At 38.9% G+C, this 25,077-nt stretch overlaps 1 protein-coding gene across 6 annotated transcripts in view; it reads right to left on the bottom strand.

The window, feature by feature from the left end:
* The window catches only part of Mast2 (microtubule associated serine/threonine kinase 2), a 157,573-nt gene that overhangs the window by 62,032 nt on the left and 70,464 nt on the right, over window positions 1-25,077 (bottom strand). For 4 of the 6 annotated variants that reach the window (XM_029475989.2, XM_029475990.2, XM_021159307.3 and 1 more), the window contains exon 4: window positions 21,545-21,576. In XM_029475989.2, the coding sequence (XP_029331849.1) occupies window positions 21,545-21,576 (32 nt within the window). Of the gene's footprint in view, window positions 1-898; window positions 1,094-21,544; window positions 21,577-25,077 lie in introns of all 6 variants that reach the window. The other 2 variants (XM_085839066.1, XM_021159305.3) reach the window with 1 other exon arrangement.

The raw sequence follows: 25,077 nt of genomic DNA, 5'->3' as shown, positions 1-25,077 counted from the left end.
GTGTGGGAGATCTGGTCCAGATGACATGAACCAGGAGAGCATCCCATTCCACTCAGCACTTGGGTAAACTATTCCCAATGGCTTAGAGACCAGATCCAGGACTTTGACCTGGCCCACCCCAACATCTACCCCATCTATGAACTGCTGAAGCATGTAAAGGGGCTAGTCCTGCAGAGATGCAGAATCTCCATGACTCAGGGTAACAACGGAATATCCAAGAGGCGTCCCAGTGAGGATCCAGTATTGATGGTGCAGAAGAAGCCAAAGGTTTCATGCCAGATCAATGGGTCATCACAATGAACACTTACAAGTAAAACTGTCTGGACAAAAGGGTAAACTATATGACACACTGTGACAACACTGCAACTTCCAGGATGAGATTTGTTGAGTTTTTGTTTGTTTGTTTTTCGGGGCAAGTTGAAAGGCCTGCTTTAGACTTGTGTGTATGTATTTAAAGATTTATTTATTTATTTATTTATTTATATGAATCTTTGGCCTACATGCATGCCTGCTTGATCCCCTGGAACTGAGGTTACAGATGGTTGTGAACCACTATGTGGGTGCTGAGAATCAAAGCCAGGTCCTGCAAAAGAACAGGTGCTCTTAACTGCTGAGCCACCTCTCTGGGACCTATACTCAGATACTTCTGCTACATAAAATATGGACGTGTTATGAGGTTGTCACAGTCACAGGGTTAGGATGCCCACAAAACTGTTTTAGTACCAATAGTGTTACCCTACTTTCTTTAGAAAATTTCAATATAACAGAGATCTGTGAAACAATTTTACAGTCTCTTATCAAAATTTTCCCATTACTAAGGAGTAAGGTACAGACTTTTGTCTATGAAACTAGAAGCAATTGCCAATAACCCAATCAATTTATTTGCAGGCTTCCTTACCTCCACTGTAGTGTGCGGCTGGAACAAGGACTGCAGGGACTGCTGTGGGCTTGAGGGTTCAAGAAAAAGACAAGAGGAGAAGTAGACAGCACACAATCAGCACTAAATGGGACTTTAGCCAGGGAGAGGGCTGGAGCCGATGAGGGCGAGAACATATGCTGACTTAGGTCGGCTCCTCGGCAAAGAGTAGAGATTCTGACAAGGTATCAGTAAAAAAAACAGGGTCAGTGTTAATTTCTCCACCAAAAGGAAGCATATTCAAAGAGAATTAGTTTAAGTAAGAGGCTTAAGAAAAGTAAGTGGTCAAAAATCATTCTCAAATATTCTACATCACTACTAATGTGGGCAAACAGCATAGAGAATATATATATTTCAGCTTTGTCTATTTAAAGTAGTTAGAACTGGGTTCAGACAAACCATCATATTCTCAACTATAATTTATCAACAGGAAGTGTTTCATATTTAATGACAAAAACTTCCTAAAGAGACATATATGTCAATAAAAGGTAAATTGCCTCAAAAGTTTGCAAATTGTAGCATCTACAATGACTTTAGTTTCTCAGTTCCCTTTTCCCCTAAAAGTAATCTAGCTATTTTGTATCTCAGGTGCTTTGAAAGGCTATTATGACAATAAGGCTGAAACAGGTGATACTGATTTCTAATTTGCTCTCTATCATAAATAGAAAGATGATGAAAATAACTTAAAAGATTTATAAAACTTAAACTGCTATACAATTAGTGAGGCTTTATATACACACACTGTTAACTAAGAATAGTATTTTAACTCTAAAGTTGAAAAAGTATTAGCACCCAATCTATTTCAAAATGTCACTTTCCTGTTCTATTATTATTGTTTAGATACAATGGCAGTCTATCTAAATTATATTATGTGTGTATACATATGTATACATATGTACACACATATAGGAAATCTTTACCTTCCTTATCATTATCTCTCAATTTACTCAATTTATTGGGTGGATAAACTAAACAGTTTGGAGATACAGTAAGATAACAAAGTGGAAGACAAATAGTGACTCAAAATGGTACTTGTCTAAAATCTTATTACTTGTGAGGCTGGTACAGAAAAATCATGAGTTTAAAGCCAGCTTTGCCTATAGGTATAGCTAAATTTTGACAAATGCAACATAGTTTTCCTTGCATATATATATAAGTTAGGATTCATTAGAATCTACAATAAGCTACTGTTTTTGTTATTTGGTAAAATAATGCTTAATTTTTTAAAACGTTTCTGCTTGAGACAGCATCTCACTAAGTTGGTCAAGATATGGAACTCACTATGTTCTTACTTCAGCCTCCCACAAAGCTAGGATTATCAACACCCAGCACCATGCTTGGCAGTCTTAAATCTTATCACAAAATAGGAAGTTTAGTCATTTAAAATTCTATAAAATTCTGTAAAAACACTAATCTCATTTCCATGCTGCTCCTAACTACCACTCTGCACATTAATCATACAATGAGCTGTGCTCTAAAAGGGGCTGTGTGACTAAGAGAGAGAGAAAGAGAAAGGAAGGTGGCAAGTAATTACAATACATCAACTCTCTAAATTTGAGGCTAGCCTGGTCTACAGAGTGAGTTCCAGGATAGCCAAGGCTACACAGCCTTGTAAAAAATTGTCTGAAAAAAAAATTAACTACTTTTTAGCTCCTCCACCAGGATTATTTTTCAAATTTGTCTCTAAAACAAACACAAGACTCACAGTATAGTATACCAATGTTCAAAGATCATTAATTGTTGACCACTTATATTTTTGTAGCTCTACCAACTCCATTTAAAGATCCATGCTCAGCTAAGTCATATGTACTTTCAATAGATGTCAGTTGATTATGCTTCCTTTGGGGATCTTTTTACTTTAATCTCAGTCTTCTTTTTTTCTCTTAAGTTTCCCAATATGCCAATTATACTTCAAAAGAATAATATTTTGTAAGAACTAGTAGAATAATAATTCAGCCAATGAGCATGCGAAAGGCCTAAACCTACAGAAAGCCGCCCTGAGCACAAATACCCAGGAGGAAAGTGTGCTCCCTCAGATCGGAAATTTAAGGCACAACTCAAGTCACACGGAGGAGACATGGACACTAGGATTCCTCTACTGTTTGTGATTTACTCAACACTTCTCTACTAAATAAATCTGTGTAGATCTTGAGAAACCATACTGAAAAATCGAACCTTCTTCCCCATTTCCCAGCTTTGAAATCTTCACCTAATAGTTTGTTTTAGCCAAAGGAGAAACAGAATTTAAAGCAAAGGACCTCACGTGGATCTGCAAGGGGAGGTCTGAGGTTAAGAGCTGACAGGCAAAGGACAGAAATGTAACCCTCCACAACTTGAGTCAAAGGAGAAATGCTTTCTATTTTTCTTTTCCTCATATTCTGGAAGCTTTTTTATTTGCGTCTCTGACAATAACTTTAAAAACTTGCTTTCAAGGCAAGGGGGAAACTATGCTTATTGTTTGCTGCTTCTACAAGCACCAAAGAGCCCCTAAAATGACTTCTCAATTTCCAGAATTGGAACCAGCACAGGTCCCTACCACAGACCATTCTTTGACCTTGAACCAATAAAGTTAGCTCTGCCCTCTTCCTAACAGACATTTCCAAAGCAGAGTCTTCATCCAAGCAAATGAAGGGGTTACTTGGCATTGGTTCTTTTCTGACACCTGCCAGTTTCCAGTCAGAGACCCCAGCCTCCTTACTGAATCCGTAGGCTCGGTGCTCCCAGTCTCTCTCTCCTCCGTTTCATCATTCTCCTGACTACTCAAGAACTGTCATCTCACAATGGATCTCAGCAGACACTTCTCTCACAAAAGAGGCATTTCAGGCAGTAAAAACTTAGAAAGGTTCTCAAAACTCATGGCTAACATTATTTTTTCTCAAAAAAAAAAAAAAAAAAAAGTGACCAGCACAGCATTCAGAATCTCCTCACAAATCTGAGAGCCCAAGAGAGCAAAAAGTTCCAGCTCCTAACTGAATCAGCTGTCCTCTGATCTGCCTGACATCATTCACACTCAGCCTGCAGCAAATCAGAGACCCAGGGAGCACCTTGTTCCCTCTCGTCACAAGCACCCTCCCCCACAAATCAGCTGTACCCTCCCACCCTCAGACTTGGCAGCAGCAAAGGCTCTGGCAGAAATTATACATACCAAATTGAAAACTCACACTGTGTCAGAAACACTATTAACCCAGGAGCCCTGGACAAGGATATAAACAGCTGTTCCAACAGGCAGGGGACTGGATGAAAGCCTCTTACAGATCCCAAATTGGTAAATTAATGAGCTAAGAATAAGTATATATTTCTGCAACATTATTCATTCTCAAACCCAGGCCTGGTAGAACATAACAGGACATTAATGTTATTGAAGACTCCAAACATAGCCATCATTCAAATTCTAAAACTGACGAATATAAATAATCTATATTACTTAAAATTTTAACATCAATTTTACTCAATTTCTACTAACCTCTAATCACTCCAATAACCTGTGGTGACAAAACCTAAGAAAATAAGTTCAGAATATCAAAGCATACTAATATCTGGGCCTGGGAGGTGGAGGCAAAAAGATCAGATTCAATGTCATCTTTGCCTACCCAGCAAATTGAGACCACCCTGAGATACGTGAAACCTCTCAACATAATATTAATAATGGCAAACCCAGAAACTAATGTAAGTTGATCCAATAACTATTACAGAAAACATTTACATGTAAGACATACAAGACTTTAATGTAAGCTAACTAAGTATTGTTTAGTTTCCCACCTGTAAAACAAAGATAATTAAGATATCCAATATAGATGAACAATATGCAAAACAGAAAAGTATACAGCACAGAAAGCACTAGGGAAATGCTGGCGACTATTATCTGCCTCCCTATTGTAAAAAAGGAGAGGCATCTAAACAACAGGCAATCATCTGAGAAAAACTGCCTGACATGTAAAAAGCTAAGTGTCTTAGTCAGGGTTTCTATTCCTGCACAAACATGACCAAGAAGCAAGTTGGGGAGGAAAGGGTTTATTCGGCTTACACTTCCATACTGCTGTTCCTCACCAAGGAAGTCAGGACTGGAACTTAACCAGGTCAGGAAGCAGGAGCTGATGCAGAGGCCATGGAGGGATGTTCCTTACTGGCTTGCTCAGCCTGCTCTCTTATAGAACCCAAGACTACTACTACAGGCCAGAGATGGTCCCACCCACAAGGGGCTTTTCCCCCTTGATCACTAATTGAGAAAATGCCTTACAGTTGGATCTCATGGAGGCATTTCCTCAACTGAAGCTCCTTTCTCTGTGATAACTCCAGCTGTGTCAAGTTGACACAAAACTATCGAGTACAATTGACCCCTTGTCAACTTGACACACAAACACATCACTAGTAAGCCTCAACCCATACATTCTTATTCATCCCCAAGATCTAGATAACTTTAAATGTCCCACAGTCTTTACATATTCTTAAAATTTCAATCTCTTCAAAATATCCATCTCTTTTAAAATCCAAAGTCTTTTTACAATTAAAAGTCTCTTAACTGTGGGCTCCACTAAATAGTTTCTTCCTTCAAGAGGGAAAATATCAGGGCACAGCCACAATCAAAAGCAAAAATCAATCTCCCAACTGTCTAAGTGTGGGATCCAACTCATGATCTTCTGGGCTCCTCCAAGGGCTTGGGTCACTTCTCCAGCCATGCCCTTTGTAGCACACACATCATCCTCTAGACTCCAGATGCCTGTACTCCACTGCTGCTGCTCTTGGTGGTCATCTCATGGTACTGGCATCTCCAAAACACTGTATGACTCCTTCAGTCCTGGGCCTTCAATTACAACTAAGGCTGCACCTTCACCAATGGCCTTCCATGGCCTCTCACAGTGCCAAGCCTCAGCTGCTCTGCGTGACCCCTTCATGCCTTCAAAACCAGTACCACCTGGGTGACTCTTACACATTACCAAGTCCAGCCACAGCACAAGGTACAACCTTGGCTATCTCTGGAACACAGCCTCTGTGCTTTCAGAAAACACTTCCCAGAAGATGTCACCTCAATGATGCTGGTCTCTTCTTAATCACCGCTAATTTCTTAGTTCTAGCTAACTAGCATCAATAGTCCCAGTAATGCAAAGTTTTTGCTTTAGTAGTTCTGGTATCTTGTTAATCACAGCTGATTCTTCAGCCCCAGCTAACCAGAACCACAGAATCTCCACAACCAAAGTAACAATGGCCTTGAAAAGAGTCTTTAATTTTCCCTCTGAAGTTTCATAAGCCAGGCTTCCATCTTCTGCACTGTTTTCAACATTATCTTCCAAGCTCCCACACAACGTCTGACAGAGGTCTTAACATCGAATGGATCTTCTAGCCCAAAGTTCCAAAGTCCTTCCACAGTCCTCCCCAAAACATGGTCAGGTTGTCACAGGAATACCCCACTCTGCTGGTACCAATTTGTCTTAGTCAGGGTTTCTATTCCTGCACAAACATCATGACCAAGAAGCAAGTTGGGGAGGAAAGGGTTTATTCGGCTTACACTTCCATGCTGCTGTTCATCACCAAGGAAGTCAGGACTGGAACTTAACCAGGTCAGAAAGCAGGAACTGATACAGAAGCCATGGAGAGATGTTCTTTACTGGCTTGCCTCCCCTGGCTTGCTCAGCCTGCTCTCTTATAGAACCCAAGACTACCAGGCCAGAGATGGTCCCACCCACAAGGGGCCTTTCCCCTTTGATCACTAATTGAGGAAATGCCTTACAGTTGTATCTCAAGGAGGCATTTCCTCAACTGAAGCTCCTTTCTCTGTGATAACTCCAGCTGTGTCAAGTTGACACAAAACTAGCCAGTACATTAAGCAACCAAAGAAGCTGCACAGGACCTAGAGAGTAAGAAGTCTCATCTTCCACTGTACAGTACTAGTAACTGTTACAGGCTCTTTTTTTTTTTAAAGATTTACTTATTTATTTTATGTATATGAGTACACCATTGCTCTCTTCAGATACACCAGGAGAAAGCATCATTGGATCCTATTACAGCATTACAGATGGATCCTATTACAGCATTACAGATGGTTGTCAGCCACTATGTGGTTGCTGGGAATTGAACTCAGGACCTCTGGACAAGCAATCAGTGCTCTTAACCACTGAGCCATCTCTCCAGCACCTGTTACAGGCTCTTAGTTCATGGACACAGCAAAGTATGTCCAATCATTTTCCAGGTGAACTTCAAAAGATTAACGTATACTCCAATCATGCCAAATCAAGTGAGGAGGACAGGATCAACATTGTTGTTTTTTTTTTTTTAATGGGTATTTTCTTTTTTTTTAAATTTTTAATATTTTTATTACGTATTTTCCTCAATTACATTTCCAATGCTATCCCAAAAGTCCCCCATAGCCCCCCACACCCCCCCCACAACTTCCCTACCCACCCATTCCCATTCTTTTGGCCCTGGCATTCCCCTGTATTGGGGCATATAAAGTTTGCAAGTCCAATGGGCCTCTCTTTCCAGTGATGGCCGACTAGGCCATCTTTCGATACATATGCAGCTAGAGACAAGAGCTCCGGGGTACTGGTTAGTTCATCATGTTGTTCCCCCTATAGGGTTGCAGATCCCTTTAACTCCTTGGGTACTTTCTCTAGCTTCTCCATTGGGAGCCCTGTGATCCATCCAATAGCTGACTGTGAGCATCCACTTCTGTGTTTGCTAGGCCCCGGCATAGTCTCACAAGAGACAGCTATATCTGGGTCCTTTCAGTAAAATCTTGCTAGTGTATGCAATGGAACATTGTTTTAAAGGGGGAAAAATATAGTATGTCAGAGTATTACATATAATAAGGTTAAACATGGTTTATGAAATTAGTTACAATTATTATTAAAATACATAAAAATATGTGTAAACATGTATGATGAGATACGATGTAAAATAAAATCTATTTGTTACTAAAAATCTAAAACATTTGAAAGTCATTGTTCTGTTTTAATCACCTAAGCAAATCCACCCTTGCCTGGTAGCTATAGATACTTACTTTCTCACAAAGTATTAGCTCAATTCCTTGGCCTTCACAGTTTCAAATCTTTTCTCTCCAAGGCAACTGAATGCTCTTAGAAACCTCAGCAAGTACTGGGTCCTACTTAGGAAGTCCTAATACACTAGGATCAGTCACAAAAGACCATCCCATTCTAGATTCAGCTTAAAATTGTTACAGGGCTTTAAGTTTCTTCCCAGTATTTTCCAGTCCTTTAATATCTAAACCAAGGTTAATAAAGTACAGTAATGACAAGAAAAATGAAACTTTATCAAGCACTTAGTAGGTTAAAACCTAAGTACTTCCCACACAATACCTATAGTCATAGTATCCCTATACAATATGTGCTATTAATATTTCCATTATTTCAAACTACAATAACCATATAAAACCAAACCAAAGAAGACAGTAAGTAAGCCACACTGATAACTGACAATCAACCTCTCCTCAAGTTTTATGCTTAACTACCCTTCATATGAATTTTATTAACCCAACAGGCAGCTCAAAGAGTCAGATGCAGTTATTTGCACCCAACCAATGGACAGAAGCAGCTGACCCCTGTTGTTGAATTAGGGAAAGCTGAAAAAAGATGAGAAGGGCGGTTCTGTAGGAGGACCAGCAGTCTTAATTAATCTGGACCCTGGAGATCTCTCGAACACTGGACCATTAACCAGGCAGCATACACCAGCTGATATGAGGCCCCCCAATACACATACAGTAGATGTCTGCCGGGTCAGTGTTCATTCAGAGATGATGCACCCAACCCTCAAGAGACTGGAGGCCCCAGGAAGTTTACTCACTTAGTAATGACATCACTTCGAAATTTGTTAAAAAATATCTTATGGACCAACATAGTTCTATAAAAATACTGATGTCTAATATTTATATCAGACTCTCCAAATACTTCATTTTAAATAATAATAATAATTTTTATTTCACGCATATGGGTATTTTGCCTGCATGTGTGTCTGTGCACCTCATGAGTACAATCCTCATGGAGACCAAACAGAAGTATCAGTGTATCTTGGAACTGGAATTCCAAATGGTTGTTATTCATCATGAAGGGCAGAGGTTCTAAACTGTGAGTCTCAACCTCTTTGAGCTCACATCTTGGATATCCTGACTATCAAATATTTACATTACAATTCATAACAGCAAAATTACAGTTATAAAGTAGCAACAAAGATAATTTTATGGTTGGGGGTCATTGCAATATGGTGAACTGTATTAAAAGGTTGTAGCATTAGGAAGGTTGAGAACCACTGACTGATGTTGGGAATAGGAATCAAACCCAGGTCCTCTGAAAGAACAGCCAGTGCTTTGAACCACTGAGACATCTCTCCAGACTCTACCCTGACTCTTTTTACATGATTTTTCCTAAGTCCTTTTAGTACATATATTGTATCAGATGACTAAAATGTCACGTTGGGTTTGTTTCCTCTGTAATCATATTCATCATGTTTTATCAGATACATCATTCATCATCTTCTGAAAGAACTATTCTGTAAATGCTTCACTCAAATGTGGATTCGGCTTTATGTTTCTTTGTGTGGTCATGTCTGTCCTAGAACTTTCCCCATAGGCCAGTATGACCTTGAACTCAGGGGTCTACTTGCCTCCTTAGTGCTGTTATTTAATGCATGTGCCACCATCACCCAGCTGTTTTGTCTTTATATGGTATTAAACAGCTTACTTCACCTGTTAACTGTAACCTCTTAATGGCTTTTAATCAGAATTTTGACTTTTGAAAATTATCAGTAAAATAACCATAATTACTTCACGTCTCTGTTATCTATAAAGAACCTCTTTCACAGTGATGCTTGTTTGAAAGCTATGCAAACAATTAGTAGTCAGAGTCTGTGCTTTAAGCAAAGAAAGCTTGTCTCAGAGCTACAAGGCAAAGAAGTCAGCAAGTATTTAAAACTATTAACAGGTCAAAGAATAGACTCTTGGGCACAGGCTTCCGGTGCTATCACTAGGACAATTGGACAACTTCCAGATCATTCCAGTGGACTGAGTCAGAATTTCCAAAACTTCTTTTGGTAGAGAAGACTGCTAACATCTGAACTACTAAAATGAAAATTAATATACAGGACTGAATACTAAGAAGGAATGACTATAGTTGCTTGTTAGAAATAGTCTTCTAATGCTTAGTTTATAATATGTAAAAAGAAGTCCATTATCTTCTTTTAGGCTATTTATAACCCATAAATTGGTAGACTCAACTCTTGTGTAATGAAACACTGATAAATCACTTCTCATTCTCGTTGGCCCACCTCCAACCAAGGATTGAGAAAGGCTTAACTGAGTCTTCTCACTTTTCAAAGCAGTAGTTCTCTGAATAGGTACAATAAAAGTCTCTCTCTCTCTCTCTTTTGAGTACTAGAATATAACTTAAAAAAACACTTATGCAACCAAGGACTTGCCTCAGATGTAACATTTGAGAATCATATTCATTCATTCATGTTTAACAAGACACTTTTAAAGAACTACAGACAATTTTGTATGGCCAGTTCAAATAAAATCCTCCCAACAAAACCGACCTAGTACTTGGCATACATGGTCAAATCTTACAGAAACTAAGAAAGATGTTTTGCTGTAGTGGACAGAGCTTTTAAGATATCTGGGACCCAGAAAGAAAACAGATTCACCAATCTGATGGAGAATTTCTTAGATGTGGTTTCCTGGCCTCAAATTACAAAGCACAGAAGCTGTCAGACTTGTGTGAGATATTTTTAAAGTAAATGTACCTGAGTGTCTATCTGTGCACCATGTGCATGCACACGGTCCTAGGGGTTAGAAGTGTGTCATATCCTCTGACAGGTTAGAGCCACCTGATCTGGGAACTGGGAACTGGGAACTTGCGTCTTCTGCCAGAGCAGCAAATGCTCTTAATCACTAAGCACTTCAGTTAAACAATCTTAGATTTACTATGAGTTAAAACACATTTAAAAAGGACTATAGTAAATTAACATTTTTTGCTAACCTACAAGAATTTACCAAGAATCATGCTAACCTTGGGTGTGTGTAAGAATCAAGATTTTAGATTTTAAAAAACATAGGAAAAGAATAAAACAGCATAAGAAGGGAGGGGAGGAGAGGAATGAATAAATTAGATTACTAGGTATTTCCAAATGAAGGCTATATTGTTGAGAAAACATTCCCTTGTTTGACTCTAGTCTTTTATTGCATTTAAGCTATTTTTATAACTCATAAGCTACCCATAACTGATGGCAATACAAAGTATTTTCTATATACATGCAAATGAATTCTGTAATTATCTAAGTAATTTTCTATGGTCCTTTACCATAGAAAAGGCCAGTTTTGAAAACACTTGTACATGTATTTTAATCCACATAAATCGTACTTCTTTAAGTTCTTTGAAGTGTGACAACTGTCTGTCTCCCTAACTAATAGGTTAAAATAATTAGCATTTTTTAAAATCAATATTTCTATGTATACTTTATTTACATGTTACTGTGTTACAAGATTTTTACAAAGCTGGATTTTTCTATGGGAAAGGGAAAGTAGCTGGGTCTTTAAAGAATTGGGATTATATTTCTCATGATACATAGAACATTGTACTTTAGAGTCCATTAAACTTTTTTGTTTTTAAATATTTATATGGGAGCTGGAGAGATAGCTCAGTGGTTAATTATACTGGCTAAGATGGGGTCCCAGTACTGACAGGGAAAGTGAACACAAGTCCCTAACCCTAACCAAGAAGCCAAGGCCAACTGATAACCTTTCACAAAGAAAAAATTTGTTTTCTCCAGTCTGACGGGGTATATAGATCTAAGGGCAGGCCTCATCCTTAGCAGTTGATGGCCAACACAAAATGAATTCAGTGGTATTTTTTGAAAGATTTTGTCTTTTAATGTTTGTCTGGACTTTGTTGGAATTTTTTATTACTATTTTATTTGCATTTCAAATACTGTCTCCCTTTCCAGTCTCCCCTCCACAAACTCCCCTCCCACCCCTCCTTTGCCTCCAAGAGGGTACTTCCCCGCACCCCCCCCCCCCACTAACAAACCCAGCCTCAGGTCTCTAGCATATCCTCCTTTGATGGGTCAACAAGCCTTCACAGGACCAAGCCGCACCCCCCCACCCCACCCACACACACTGAGGCCAGATAAGACAATCCTTCGCTACATGAGCTATGGACCCACTCATGTATACTCTTTGGTTGGTGGTTTAGTCCTTGGGAGCTGTGAGGGGTCCAGTTAGTTGATATTGTTCTTCCTATGGGGTTGCAATCCCATTCAGCTCCACCGGTCTTTTCCTATCTCTTCCACTGGGGTCCCTGGGCTCAGTCCAATGGTTGGCTGTGAGTGTCTGCATCTATCTTAGTCAGGTGCTGGCAGAGTCTCTCAAAGAACAGCTCTACTGGTCTCCTATCTGCAAGCAGTTCTTGGCATCAGCAATAACGTCTGGGTTTGGTGTCTGTAGATGGGATACATCCAATCCCAAGTTGTAGGGTGATCTCTGGATGGCTTTTCCTTCAGTCTCTGCTCCAATTTTTTTTTTTTTTTTGTCCCTGCTTTTCCATTTATGTCCTTTTGGGTTTAGATTACCTCACTCAGGATATTTTCTTGTTCCATCCCTTTGCTGACAAAATTTGTGACGTTGTTGTTTTTAAGAGCTAAGTAGTATTCCATTATATAAATGTATCACATTTTCTGTATCCATTCTTCTGTAGAGGGACATCTGGATTCTTTCCAGCTTCTGGCTATCATGAATAAGGCTGCTATGAACATAGTAGAGCATATGTCCTTGTTATATGTTGGAGCTTCTTTTGGATATATGACCAGCAGTGGTATAGCTGGGTCTTTAGGTAGAACTATTTCCAATTTTCTGAGGAACCACCAGAATGACTTCCAGAGTGGTTGTACTAGCTTGCAATCCCACCAGCAATGGAGGAGAGTTCCTCTTTCTCCACATCCTTTCCAGCAACTGCTGTCACCTGAGTTTTTGATCTTAGTCATTCTGATTGGTGTAAGGTGGGATCTCAGGGTCGTTTTGATTTGCATTTCCTTGATGACTAAGTTTGATTAACATTTCTTTAGGTGCTTCTCAGCCATTCAAGATTACTCAGTTGAGAATTCTTTATTTAGCTCTATACCCCATTTTTAAATTGGATTATTTGGTCTTTTGGAGGCTAGCATCTTGAGTTCTTTATATAGTTAGGATATTAGCCCTCTATGGGATGTAGGGTTAGTGAATTTTTTTTTTTTCCCAATCAGTAGGTTGCTGTTTTGTCCTATCTTTTGCCTTACAGACGCTTTTCAGTTTCATGAGGTCCCATTTATCTATTGTTGATCTTAGAGCCTAAGAAATCAGAGTTCTGTTAAGGAAATTTCCCCCTGTGTCATGAGTTCATGGCTCTTTCCCACTTTCACTTCTATTAGCTTCAGTGTATCTGGTTTTATGTTGAGGTCTTTGATCCACTTGGACTTGAGCTTTATGTAAGGTGATAAATATGAATCTATTTTCACTTTTTTTTGTTTGCTTGTTTTTGTTTTGTTTTTGTTTTTCCAGACAGGGTTTCTCTGTGTAGCCCTGTCTGTCCTGGAACTCACTTTGTAGACCAGGCTGGCCTTGAACTCAGAAATCTGCCTGCCTCTGCCTCCCAAGTGCTGGGATTAAAGGCATGTGCCACCACTGCCGGGTTATTTTCATTTTTCTACATACAGACTCCCAGTTGGACAAGCATCATTTGTTGAAGATGCTTTCTTTTTTCCATTGTATGTTTTTTGCTTCTTTTTTGAAGATCGAGTGTCTGTAAGTGTGTGTGTGTGTGGCTTATTTCAGGGTCTTTAATTCTATTCCACAGAGACCTGTCTGTCTCTGTACCAATACCAGGCAGTTTTTAATCACTATTGCTCTGTAGTACAGTTTGAGGGTTTTGTTTGTTTGTTATTTAAAATCTCACAGGTCTTTTGCCATCACATGCTTAGGCAATAAAGGAAAGCAACAAAAACATAAAGATGGTAAAAACTGTATTGGAATGAGGGGGCCATGTCCCAACCCAGCAAGCAAAGGAACTTGACAGTTTTTACTGTGTGGCTCTGGCTTTAGAGGCAAGGATACAAAACAAAGGGGTTATAAAATCTCCCTCTATGACTAAGAAAAGTCAATGAGGCCAGGTGTGTGGCAGTGGTGTGACTGCATAGAGACAGAGAGGCCAGAGTGTGAAGTTGTGAAAGTGAAGCCTGATTGCCTTGGAAACCCCAAGGTGAAAGAGAAGCTTGTGGGATTTCTGCCAAGGGGAGCTGCTAACAGAATGTGGAAAAACCTGTCTTAGTTGAGGTTTTTATTGCTGTGAAGAGACACCATGACCACTGCTACTCTTATAAAAGAAAACATTTAATTAGGGATGGCTTACAACTTCAGAGGCTTATCAGTCCATTATTATCATGATAGAAAGCATGGTGGCATTCAGGCAGACGTACCATTGGAGTAGACGTGGTGTTGAAAAAGGAACCATGAGTTCTACATCTGGATCTACACGCTGGAGGATGAGACAGTGAGACACTGGGTCTGACTTGAGCTTCTAAAAACTAGAAGCTCATCCCCAGTGACACATTTCCTCCAATAGGCCACAACCTCCTAAGAGTGCCACTTCTTGGTGACCAGTCACTGAAATCTATTAGCTTATGAGGGACATTCCTATTTAAACCACCACATCCTACTCCCTGACCATATTCTAATGCAGAAATGCATAGTCTATAACAGTCTCAACACTGTTAAAAAGTCCAAAGCTCAAAGTTTCTTCTGAGACTCATACAATCTCTTACTTGTAATATCTCTGTAAAATCAACACAAAAAAAGCAGATCCAGGCACAATTAAATGTTTTCCTTTTTAAGAGATGCATGGTCTTGGTCCTTAAAGGAATAAAAACCCTAACTAAGACAATGATGGTTTCTGATTTTGTGTTTTTACGGGAGTTCTGTGTGGTAGGGGCATGTGTGTATGTGACTGTTTCTTGTGTTTTTTCCTTTGGGAATTTTTGGTCGTTTGCTTTGTCCTGTTCTGGCTTGCTTTTATTTTTATTAATTATCTATTTATTTAGATACCTGTTTGTTTTCTAGTAAGAGAAAGAAAAGTTTTAAGTATGGGTTGGTGGGTAAGATCTGGGAAGAGTTGGGGAAGGGGAGCCCTGATCAAATATATTGTATGAAAAAAATCTGTTTTCAGTATGTATATTTAAAACACCACTAATCACACTATCAGAGGATCCAACTTAATTTTCAATATTCACACAGCAGCTCACAACCATCTATAACTCCGATTCTAGATACTCTTAACACCATCACTGGCATCAGGCACACAAGTGCTACACAGATAGACCATGCAGGCAACTCCCTTCCACATAGTACTTTTCATTTAATGAAGAAAGATTTATTTATCTTTATATGAAAGTGTCTGCATGTATGTTTGCGTGTCATATCCCTGGAGTTCCATAAAACCATTAAAGTCCCAAAAATGATGCTGGATCCTCTGAAACTGGAGTTATAGGTGGCTATGAGCTGCCCTCAGAGTGCTAGAAACCATTAAGTGCTTTTAATTGTTGAATTATCTCTCCAGCACATTGACTTAAAATCTAATCATGCAAGAAAGGAAAAAGATCTCCCATTCCATCTCACAGCATCTATACTTTTAAAAGGTTAGTGAGAATATGGCGTCAGAAAGAGGCATTATTAGAAGCCCTTCCTGATGGCACTTTAATCTTATACTGCTAGTCTCCAAAACTATGATCTAATTTTGTTGCTTAAGGCATCCAAACTATAAGATTCTGTTATTGCTGGCCACATTATACAGTATAATTATACAGTATAATTTATTGTACAGTATAATTTATATAATTCTCTTCTGGCATGTGACTTAAGAAATATGAGTAGGGGAGCAGAACAGAGGGAAGGTATAGGGAACTTTCAGGATAGCATTTGAAATTTGAAATGTATATAAAGAAAATATCTAATAAAAAATTTTTTAAAAAAAGAAATATGAGGGATGAGTTTGAGGTCAGCTTGGTCTATATAATGAATCCCAGGGCAGCTAGGGAGATTTTGCCATAAAGAAAAGAGAGACAAGCCTGGTCTATAAAACAAGTTCCAGGACAGCCAGGGCTAAACAGAAAAACCCTGTCTCAAAAACAACAACAAAAAAGGACCTATTAAAAATATATTCCAGAAAACCCAACTTAGTCTAAGTTGTCTATGGTCGAAATGTAATGAAGTCAGAAAAGCCATTTGTAATACAATTAAATACTAAGCTGAAATCTGAAAAAATATATATAACTACCCAGGTATACATAGGAGAAAGAGAGAGCTAAAGAGATGGCTCAGCGAGTAAAGTACCTACTATGTGAGTATGAGAATCTGAATCTAGATTGACAGCTCCCACATAAAAGAGGGACACAGTAGTGCCAACATGGGAAAGAGGCAAAGGCACAAATATAATATATTTCTTCTGATAAATCTTGAGGACAATAATAAAATCCTTTCAAAACTTTCTTTTTTTGGGGGGGGAGGGTTGAGACAGGGTTTCTCTGTGTAGCCCTGGCTGTCCTGGAACTTACTCTGTAGACCAAACTTTGAGGCTGGCCTCAAACTCAGAAATCCGCCTGCCTCTGCCTCCTGCCTGCTGGGATTAAAGGTGTGCGCCACCACTGCCCGGCTGTTATAAACTCTTGAGTACTAACTCAACTCAACCAGAGTATGTGACTTTAGGGTACTTTCTCTTCTGGCTTCTGAAAATGCTAAGCAGCACTTTTGTCTCTGAGAATATACTACCTAAAAGGCTTTGTTCGGTTCTAAATAAAAAGGTTCCATGAAGCTTCAACTGTCTGAGGAGATATCCGGGAACAGAGATCAGGTAGCCATTCACTTCAATTAAAGACAATAAAAGAGCAGAAATTACAGTTCTTATTTAAAGCAACAGAGAACTTGTTAATTGCCAAAGCCTAGATTATGTCTGCTATGGTCTAAGTATGGTTTATCTCCTACAATAGCAATTATGAAATATGATTTCTTTTTTTATTTGATTCTGTGGGGTTTTTAATTTTTATTTTTTATTAGATATTACATTTCAAATGCTATCCCGAAAGTTCCCTATACCCTCCCCACCCCGTCCTGCTCCCCTACCCACCCACTCCCACTTCTTGGCCCTGGCATTCCCCTGTACTGGGGCATATAAAGTTTGCAATACCAAGGGGCCTCTCTTCCCAATGATGGCCGACAAGGCCATCTTCTGCTACATATGCAGTTAGAGTTAGGAGCTCTGGGGTTACTGGTTAGTTCATATTGTTGTTCCACCTATAGGGTTGCAGACCCCTTCAGCTCCTTGGGTGCTTTCTCTAGCTTCTCCATTGGGGGCCCTGTGTTCCATCTTCTAGATGACTGTGAGCATCCACTTCTATATTTGCCAGGCACTGGCATAGCCTCACCTGAGACAGCTATAACAGGGTCCCTTCAGCAAAATCTTTCTGGCATATGCAATAATGTCTGGGTTTGGTGGCTGATTATGGGATGGATCCCTGGGTGGGTTAGTCTTTGGATAGTCCATCCTTTCATCTTAGCTCCAAACTTTGTCTCTGTAACTCCTTTCATGGGTATTTTGTTCCCTATTCTAAGGAAGAATGAAGTATCCACCCATTGGTCTTCCCTCTTCTTGATTTTCTTGTGTTTTGCAAATTGTATCTTGGGTGTTCTAAGTTTCTGGGCTAATATCCACTTGTCAGTTGAGTGCATATCTAATGAGTTCTTTTGTGATTGGGTTACCTCACTAAGGATGATATCCTCCAGATACATCCATTTGTCCAAGAATTTCATAAATCCATTGTTTTTAATAGCTGAGTAGTACTCCATTGTGTAAATGTACCACATTTTCTGCATCCACTCTTCTGTTGAGGGACATCTGGGTTCTTTCCAGCTTCTGGCTATTATAAATAAGGCTGCTATGAACATAGTGGAGCAGGTCTTCTTATTACCAGTTGTAACTTCTTCTGGGTATATGCCCAGGAGAGGTATTGCTGGATCTTCCAGTAGTATTATGTCCAATTTTCTGAGGAACCTCCAGACTGACTTCCAGAGTGGTTGTACAAGTTTGCAATCCCACCAGCAGCGGAAGAGTGTTTTTTTTCTCCACATCCTCGCCAGCATCTGCTGTCACCTGAATTTTTGATCTTAGACATTCTGACTGGTGTGAGGTGGAATCTCAAGGTTGTTTTGATTTGCATTTCCCTGACGATTAAGGATGTTGAACATTTTTTCAGGTGCTTCTCAGCCATTTGGTATTCCTCAGTTGAGAATTCTTTGTTTAGCTCTGAACCCCATTTTTAATGGGGTTATTTGAATTTCTGGAGTCCAGCTTCTTGAGCTCTTTATATATATTAGATATTAGTGCCCTATCAAATTTAGGATTAGTAAAAACCCCTTTCCCAATTTGTTGGTGGCCTTTTTGTCTTATTGACAGTGTCTTTTGTCTTACAGAAGCTTTGCAATTTTATGAGGTCCCATTTGTCAATTCTTGATCTTATAGCACAAGCCATTGCTGTTCGAAATAGGATTTCTAAGGTGTGGTATTCTGCACGTGTAAATGCAGCAAGTGGAAAGGGCAGATTTCAGGGGTTCGCTGGCAAACAGTCTTGTCTAATTGGTGAAATTCTAGTTCTTCAGAGAATCCCAAAAGTCTGTATGACATCCAGAGTTGCTGACCTCCAAATGCACATGCAACTCGCATACACAACTGCTCATAAAAACCTGCACACAGGCTGGAGAGATGGCTCATCAGTTAAGAGCACTGACTCCTATTCAGAAGGTCCTGAGTTCAAATCCCAGCAACCACATGGTGGCTCACAACCATCCATAATGAGATCTGACGCCCTCTTCTGGTGTGTCTGAAGGCAGCTACAGTGTACTCACATATAATAAATAAATAAATAAATCTTTTAAAAAAACCCTGCACACATATAAAAATATGCACCCATACATGTGCATATGTTAACAAACACATGATATTGTTTATAGTGAGGAAATGAAGAACTTCTGGCTTAGTCAACCTTGTAAGTCCTTTGAAAGAATGTGTCCAATTCAAAGTTCGAGATAATTTCAGTTTGTTCCAGAATAGAGCATAACAGCACTGAACATTTGCTGAATAATCAACTGCTTCAATGTCAGTTACTATAACAATAATAAAAAAAAAAAAAAGAAGAAGGTCAGGCATGGTGGTACATAACTTTAATCCTGGCACCTGGGAGACAGAGGCAGGTGAATCTCTGAATTCAAAGCCAATCTGGTCTACAAAGCAAGTTTCAGGAAAGCCAGTGCTACACAGAGAAACTCTGACTCAAACAAAATGAAAGGGGTGGAGGGGAGGAGAGGAGAGGAGGGGAGGGGAGGGGAGGGGAGGGGAGGGGAGGGGAGGGGAGGGGAGGGGAGGGGAGGACAGGGAAACAAGTGAGTAGGGGAAAACAGGGTAACCAGGGACAGGCAAGCATTCTCATGTCATCCACAGGTGGCAAAAAGAAGCCCTTGAAACAGCCCAAGAAGCTGGACTTAAAGAGAAGGCTTTCAGGTAGACACAAAAGGAGGAGCAGAAGAAATATGAGGAGCTAAAAGCCAAAGCCATGGGCAAAGACCTTCCCCACCAAGCCACAAATAGCATTAAGAAATCTTGCAAAAAAAAAAAAAAAGTTGTTCCTAGTGATAGTGACTCTCTTCTATTCCTATTGAAACATCTGGATCCTCTATCCTTTTACCACCTACAGGTAGAATGAAGTGTTGTCATGGAATGTGTTGAACATTTTAATAAATATTTGCTTTAAAAAAATCAAAAAGTGGCTATAGTCTATAGTTCTCATTCAGCAACTCCTACCTCAGCTGTGAATTCAAAGCAAATCCAATATAGAATCCTGTCAGACCCTACTGATTCATCTTTGTTGTATTCTAAGTTCTGCATAACCTTTAATTAAAGCAATTTGTTTGAAAGGCAGTGGGGGGAGGGGGAGAAAGTATATGATATACTTTATACATTTAAGGGCTACCAAATGGCTCAACATGTAAAGGCGTCTGCATCAACCCTGACAACCTGAGTGCCAGTCTCAAATCCTACATGATGGAAAGAATGGACTCCTGTTAATTGTCCTCTGATCTGCACATATGTCATGGCATAAGTATATCCATCCACAGATACACTAAATAAATCTCTTTAGTACACTTAATAACAAACAATAACACTGTATCTACTTCATATACAATAGCTCAAGTTTTCATAAAAAAGATTCAAAGTCATTGTTTTATCACAGATCTGTTTCTTTAATAGTTCCCAAAATTGTTTATGTGTGCATGTGTGTGTTCTTACAGGTATGTACATATGGGCATGCATGTTTGTATAACTGTGAAGACATGTCACAACACATATGTAGACTAAGGAGACAAACTCCTGTTGAACAGTGCCTCTTTATTGTTCACCACGGCTAGCCAGTCCCTATTTTTCCAGGGATTCTCTTGCCTTCATCTCCCATCTCCCCATAAGAAAACTGGGTTATATATACATGGTACCAAGCTCAGCTTTAGGTAGGTTTTAGGGGATTTGACTCGGGTCCTCGTGCTTGTGTAGCAAGCACACTGTCCAGAGATATCCTCAGCCTAGTGTTTTCCAAATGTTGACCCTTCGTCAGCCATAGCAGATATTGGTATGAGTGCAAGTTTGGTAAAGGTGTGTAAGATAACAACTGATGGGCCTTAGCGTGGTCATTTTCATTCAGTAAATTCACATTCTACCTTGTCTTCCTCTGCACTGATAGAGACAGAGCCTTGCACATGAGCTTCCTCCACTGCGCTGCCGCTGAGTTACCTCCTCCCCAGCACCACATCACGCTTTTAGACATTCCAGAGAGCCACATCAGTAATAAACCCCACGAATTCTTAGGACAAAAGTAGCCAAAGAAGACATTTCTTAAGATTTCTTGATTTCTTAATTTCTTAAAATTAAAGTCCAAGGACAAAAATTACTTTCTAATCTCCACTAACCCTCAATCCAGAGTAAACTAAAGAGGACGTGACTGGCCTTGCTCCAACTTGCCAGAAGAATCATTCTCTTCAACATAGCCATGTTGCGGAATACAGTCACAAAGAATTTCAGATTTAATACCCCGACATTTTTAGCTTAATAAGTCTGCTAAAAGTAAATTCCCTCACCCCCACCAAAAAATAATTGTGATGGGTAAGTGACAGCACTTCTACCAAACTGTTAGATGAAGAACTGTTAAGAGTCAGAAGTGGACTTAGGACAATGAGGTTACTGAAGAAGTTTCTGACCCAATGAGAAACAAAAGTAGAAAACAGAATTTTTAAGAAAATGCATATGTCTGTGTACCACATGTGTGCCTGTTGCCCAAGTAGGTGAGAGGAGGGCATTAGATCCTTTGGAACAGTAAGCTATCATGTGGGTGCTGGGAATTGAACACAGGTCCTCTGCTTCAAACCAATAAACAATAAATCTATCTTTCTGGTAGCCAGAAGACTCTTGAATGAGATTTCTATAATGAGTATTAACAACAAGTTCTTAGGACAGTTCCAAATCAGGAGATAATCAGATAAAATTATAATGGTAAGGACCATCTACTTACAAGCTGCCTCTCCTTGGAAGGCTCAATTCCTTCTGAAAAACAAAACACATAAATAAGTCAAACAAATAAGGACCCATTTGAATCCTTTGAGCCTATCTAAATGGCCTAAGAAATTCATAGCATCATATTAATAATAGTACACTTAAATGTTTCTATGTCATAGTCTCTTCTTTTGCCTCTAAAGTTTTATGAAAGCCCAGGCATAGTGGTACAAGCCTTTAACCCCAGTACTGAGGAGACAGAGACATACAAACCTTTGAGTCCCAAGGTAGCCTGATCTATACAGTTACTTTCAGAGGCAAGGCACAAGGTTTTGATCATTCACTTGTCCATACATTCTATTTCATAAATATTCCTCCATTACACCAATATCCAGCCATGTTTTACATTCAAAAGAGATTTTACTGTTTTGCTAAAATACATGTAACAATAAAATGACAACATAAAACACAGAAATAGAAACTTAAGGATTTCAAAGTTTCTCTATGGGGCTGGAGAGATGGCTCAGTGGTTAAGAGCACTGACTGCTCTTCAGAGGTCCTAAGTTCAGTTCCCAGCAACTTCTTGATGGCTCACAACCATCTGTAATGGGGTCTGATGCCCTCTTCTGGTGTGTCTGAAGACAGCTACAGTGTACTCATATACATAAAATAAACAAATAATTCTTTAAAAAAAAAGTTCTCTATTTCAAATGAATTCCTAAGACTTAAAATATGTAGCTTTGAAAGCACTCATTCAACTTTTAAAACCTACCTGTACTAGATAAAATACCCCAACTTTGTTCATTTTGATTACTCATTTCATATGCATTACATTATTTTTTTAAATTACAATTCTTAATTTTATGTCTATCAGTTACTATTTTTCTTTGATTTTTGTAATTTTCAGATTAACTGTTTTCAAAAAAAGCTTTTGCAAAAGGTTATATAAAAGAAAACTATAAAGAATAAGTATTAATGAAACAATAGTCAAGATGACCTCTCTACTTTTCCCAATTAAAAGGATAATTACAATCTTTTTTCCATTACATGTAATCACCTTTTCAGGGTAAGTCTTTGTGCCAGTCTTTTACTGTTAATGAACTACAAAAGATTCATTATAATTAGGATATAAAACAAATGGGGGAGAGAGCACTTGGGAGGCAGAGGCAGGTAGATCTTTGAGTTCAAGGCCAGCCTGCTCTACAGAGAGAGTTCCAGGACAGCCAGGGCTGCTACACACAGAAACCATATTTTTTAAAAATAGTAAAATATTTTAGTCAAACAATTATAATACAGCAAACACAAAATAAAAAATCATTACAGAGACGAGGGATATTGTTTAGTAAAGTATTTGGCATGAGAATTTGTTAGTACCCCAGAGCCAACATAAAAAGCCAGATGCTTGGCAAGCCCAGCACTGCAAAGGCAGAGAAAGACAGATCTTTGGGGCTGGCTGTTCAGTCAGTTTCATCTAATAGGGCAGCCCCAGGTCCCAGGGAGAAGAGCTATCTAAAAAACAAGGTAGACAGCTCTGAGAATTAACACTCTCTGGCCTCTTCAGCTACCTATGAAACCATACACATCTAACCTAAGACATGTAAACTAACAACTATGTGTCCAAAATACATGAAAAGACACCTATATTAATTATTAAGACACCTATATAAACTATTAGGAATAGTTCTAGTTAAGGTTTTATATAAACCTTAGAGTAAGAATGGAACCCTGTGACTGGCTTTCAGTGTTTCAAGTCCTAGTTCTTACCAGTCCCCTTTCAAGAAATCCTCCTTAAAACTGAGTCTTCTGCAAGGGAGTGTCCCTGAGTATATCCAACCACACTCTGGGACAGACCCATGCCCACGAGTAGTTGGCCAACACAAAATGGACTCTATGGGGTTTTGTGTGCTTTTTGTTTTGTTGGTTTTATCCCTTTTTTTCCATTTTGTTTTTTGCTTTTGAGAGAGAGCCTAAGAATATAAAGTCAGCGGGTAGGAAGGTGAGGAGAATCTAGGCAGAAACTGGGGAACAGGAAAGAATAGGATCAAAATATACCACATGAAAAAAATTTTAAGTAAAAAATTTAAAATGTTTTAAAAAAGATTTCCTTCCTATCCCCCTGGCTAGTCAAGGAATTGAACCTACAGCCTTGTACATGCTAGTACACACTATATCACCAAGCTCTCCCCAACTCACATTTTACTTTTTATTTCATATCAAGGTCTTGTCTGTGCTAGTCTTGAACCCACTCTGTGGCCTGCGCAGGTTTCAGATTTGCAATCCTTTGACTCAAGTCTCCAGAACAGCAGGATTACAGATCTGAGTCATCAGGAGAACCACAACTATATATGTGTTATATGTGTCTTATTATTATGTATATATAGTTAATTTCATCTAGAAATGTATATACTAACGTATATTTATCCATTCTCAAATAAATACAAGATTATTTTATTTCATTTTTATTTATTCCATCCTCCTATAAACATTCTTATATTTATGTCCTAGGATATATCTACAAACATTTCTTGTACTGGGCAAATTGGTACAGAGCTATAATACTAGCAATGGCAATGTAGAGGCAAGAAGATGGAGTTCAAAGTCATCCTCAGATACATAGTAAATCTGAGGTCAATATGGGTTATATCAGATCCTTATCTAAAAGAAAAAGAAAAGGTTTCTTAGAAATAATTCCCCACTCAGATGTAAGTCATGCTGAGTCATACAGTATCGGATATTCCAAGTTTTTCCAAAGAACCACTAGACCAATAACCCTCCATTTCCAATGCTTGGCATATTTTCTTTTTTATTCTCAGACATAGCTCTAATCCTAAACACTTCTAACGAATTGCCTATATAATATCTGAAGGCTGAATTGTCCAATAAAATCAACAGTTATTTTAATAGAGCTGATTCTACCCCTAAGTCTCTCTTCTTATCTCAGATAATGGTAGCTCTGTGAACTACCAAAATAAAACATAGAAATGTATTCTACAATAGTGCTATGCGAAAGAACTTTTTGAGAAAATATTCTGCTCAGTTCCCTACGATGGTTTGAAGCTCATGGCTTCCACAGATCCTGGCACCCTAATCTCTCAAGCTGCTTGGATTAAAGGTACAGGCTAGGCTTCCCTAGGTAAAGGAGTATTTAAATGAGATATAACATCCTTATAGACAAATGGAATTGTATCAAAGTTAAAAGATTCTCTACAAAGAGTAAATGAGCAATCTGTCCTTTACTGCCATTCTGCAAATGGGAAAATATTCATAATTTGTATATCTCAAAGATAATATCCAGAGTCCATAATGAACAACAGCAAAACGCCAAATATTATTAGAATCTGAAGTAAGATAAATAAACACCACTTGAAAAAGACATGATGATTGCTTTAGTCAACTTGATACAATCTAGCATTACCTAGGAACTACATCTCAATGAAGAGCTGTCTAAATCAAGTTGGCCTACTGGCATGTCTGTGGGGGATTTTCTTGATTACATGAATTAAAGTGAGAAGAACCATTCTCTGTGTGGTCTGCATCATTCCCTAAGTTTAG

Source organism: Mus caroli, unplaced genomic scaffold (assembly GCF_978045245.1).
Source record: "Mus caroli unplaced genomic scaffold, Mus_caroli_1 scaffold_6, whole genome shotgun sequence".
Lineage (NCBI taxonomy): Eukaryota > Metazoa > Chordata > Mammalia > Rodentia > Muridae > Mus > Mus caroli.
The sequence above is the reverse complement of the archived record's forward strand: the minus strand, read 5'-3'. Positions and strand labels throughout refer to the sequence as shown.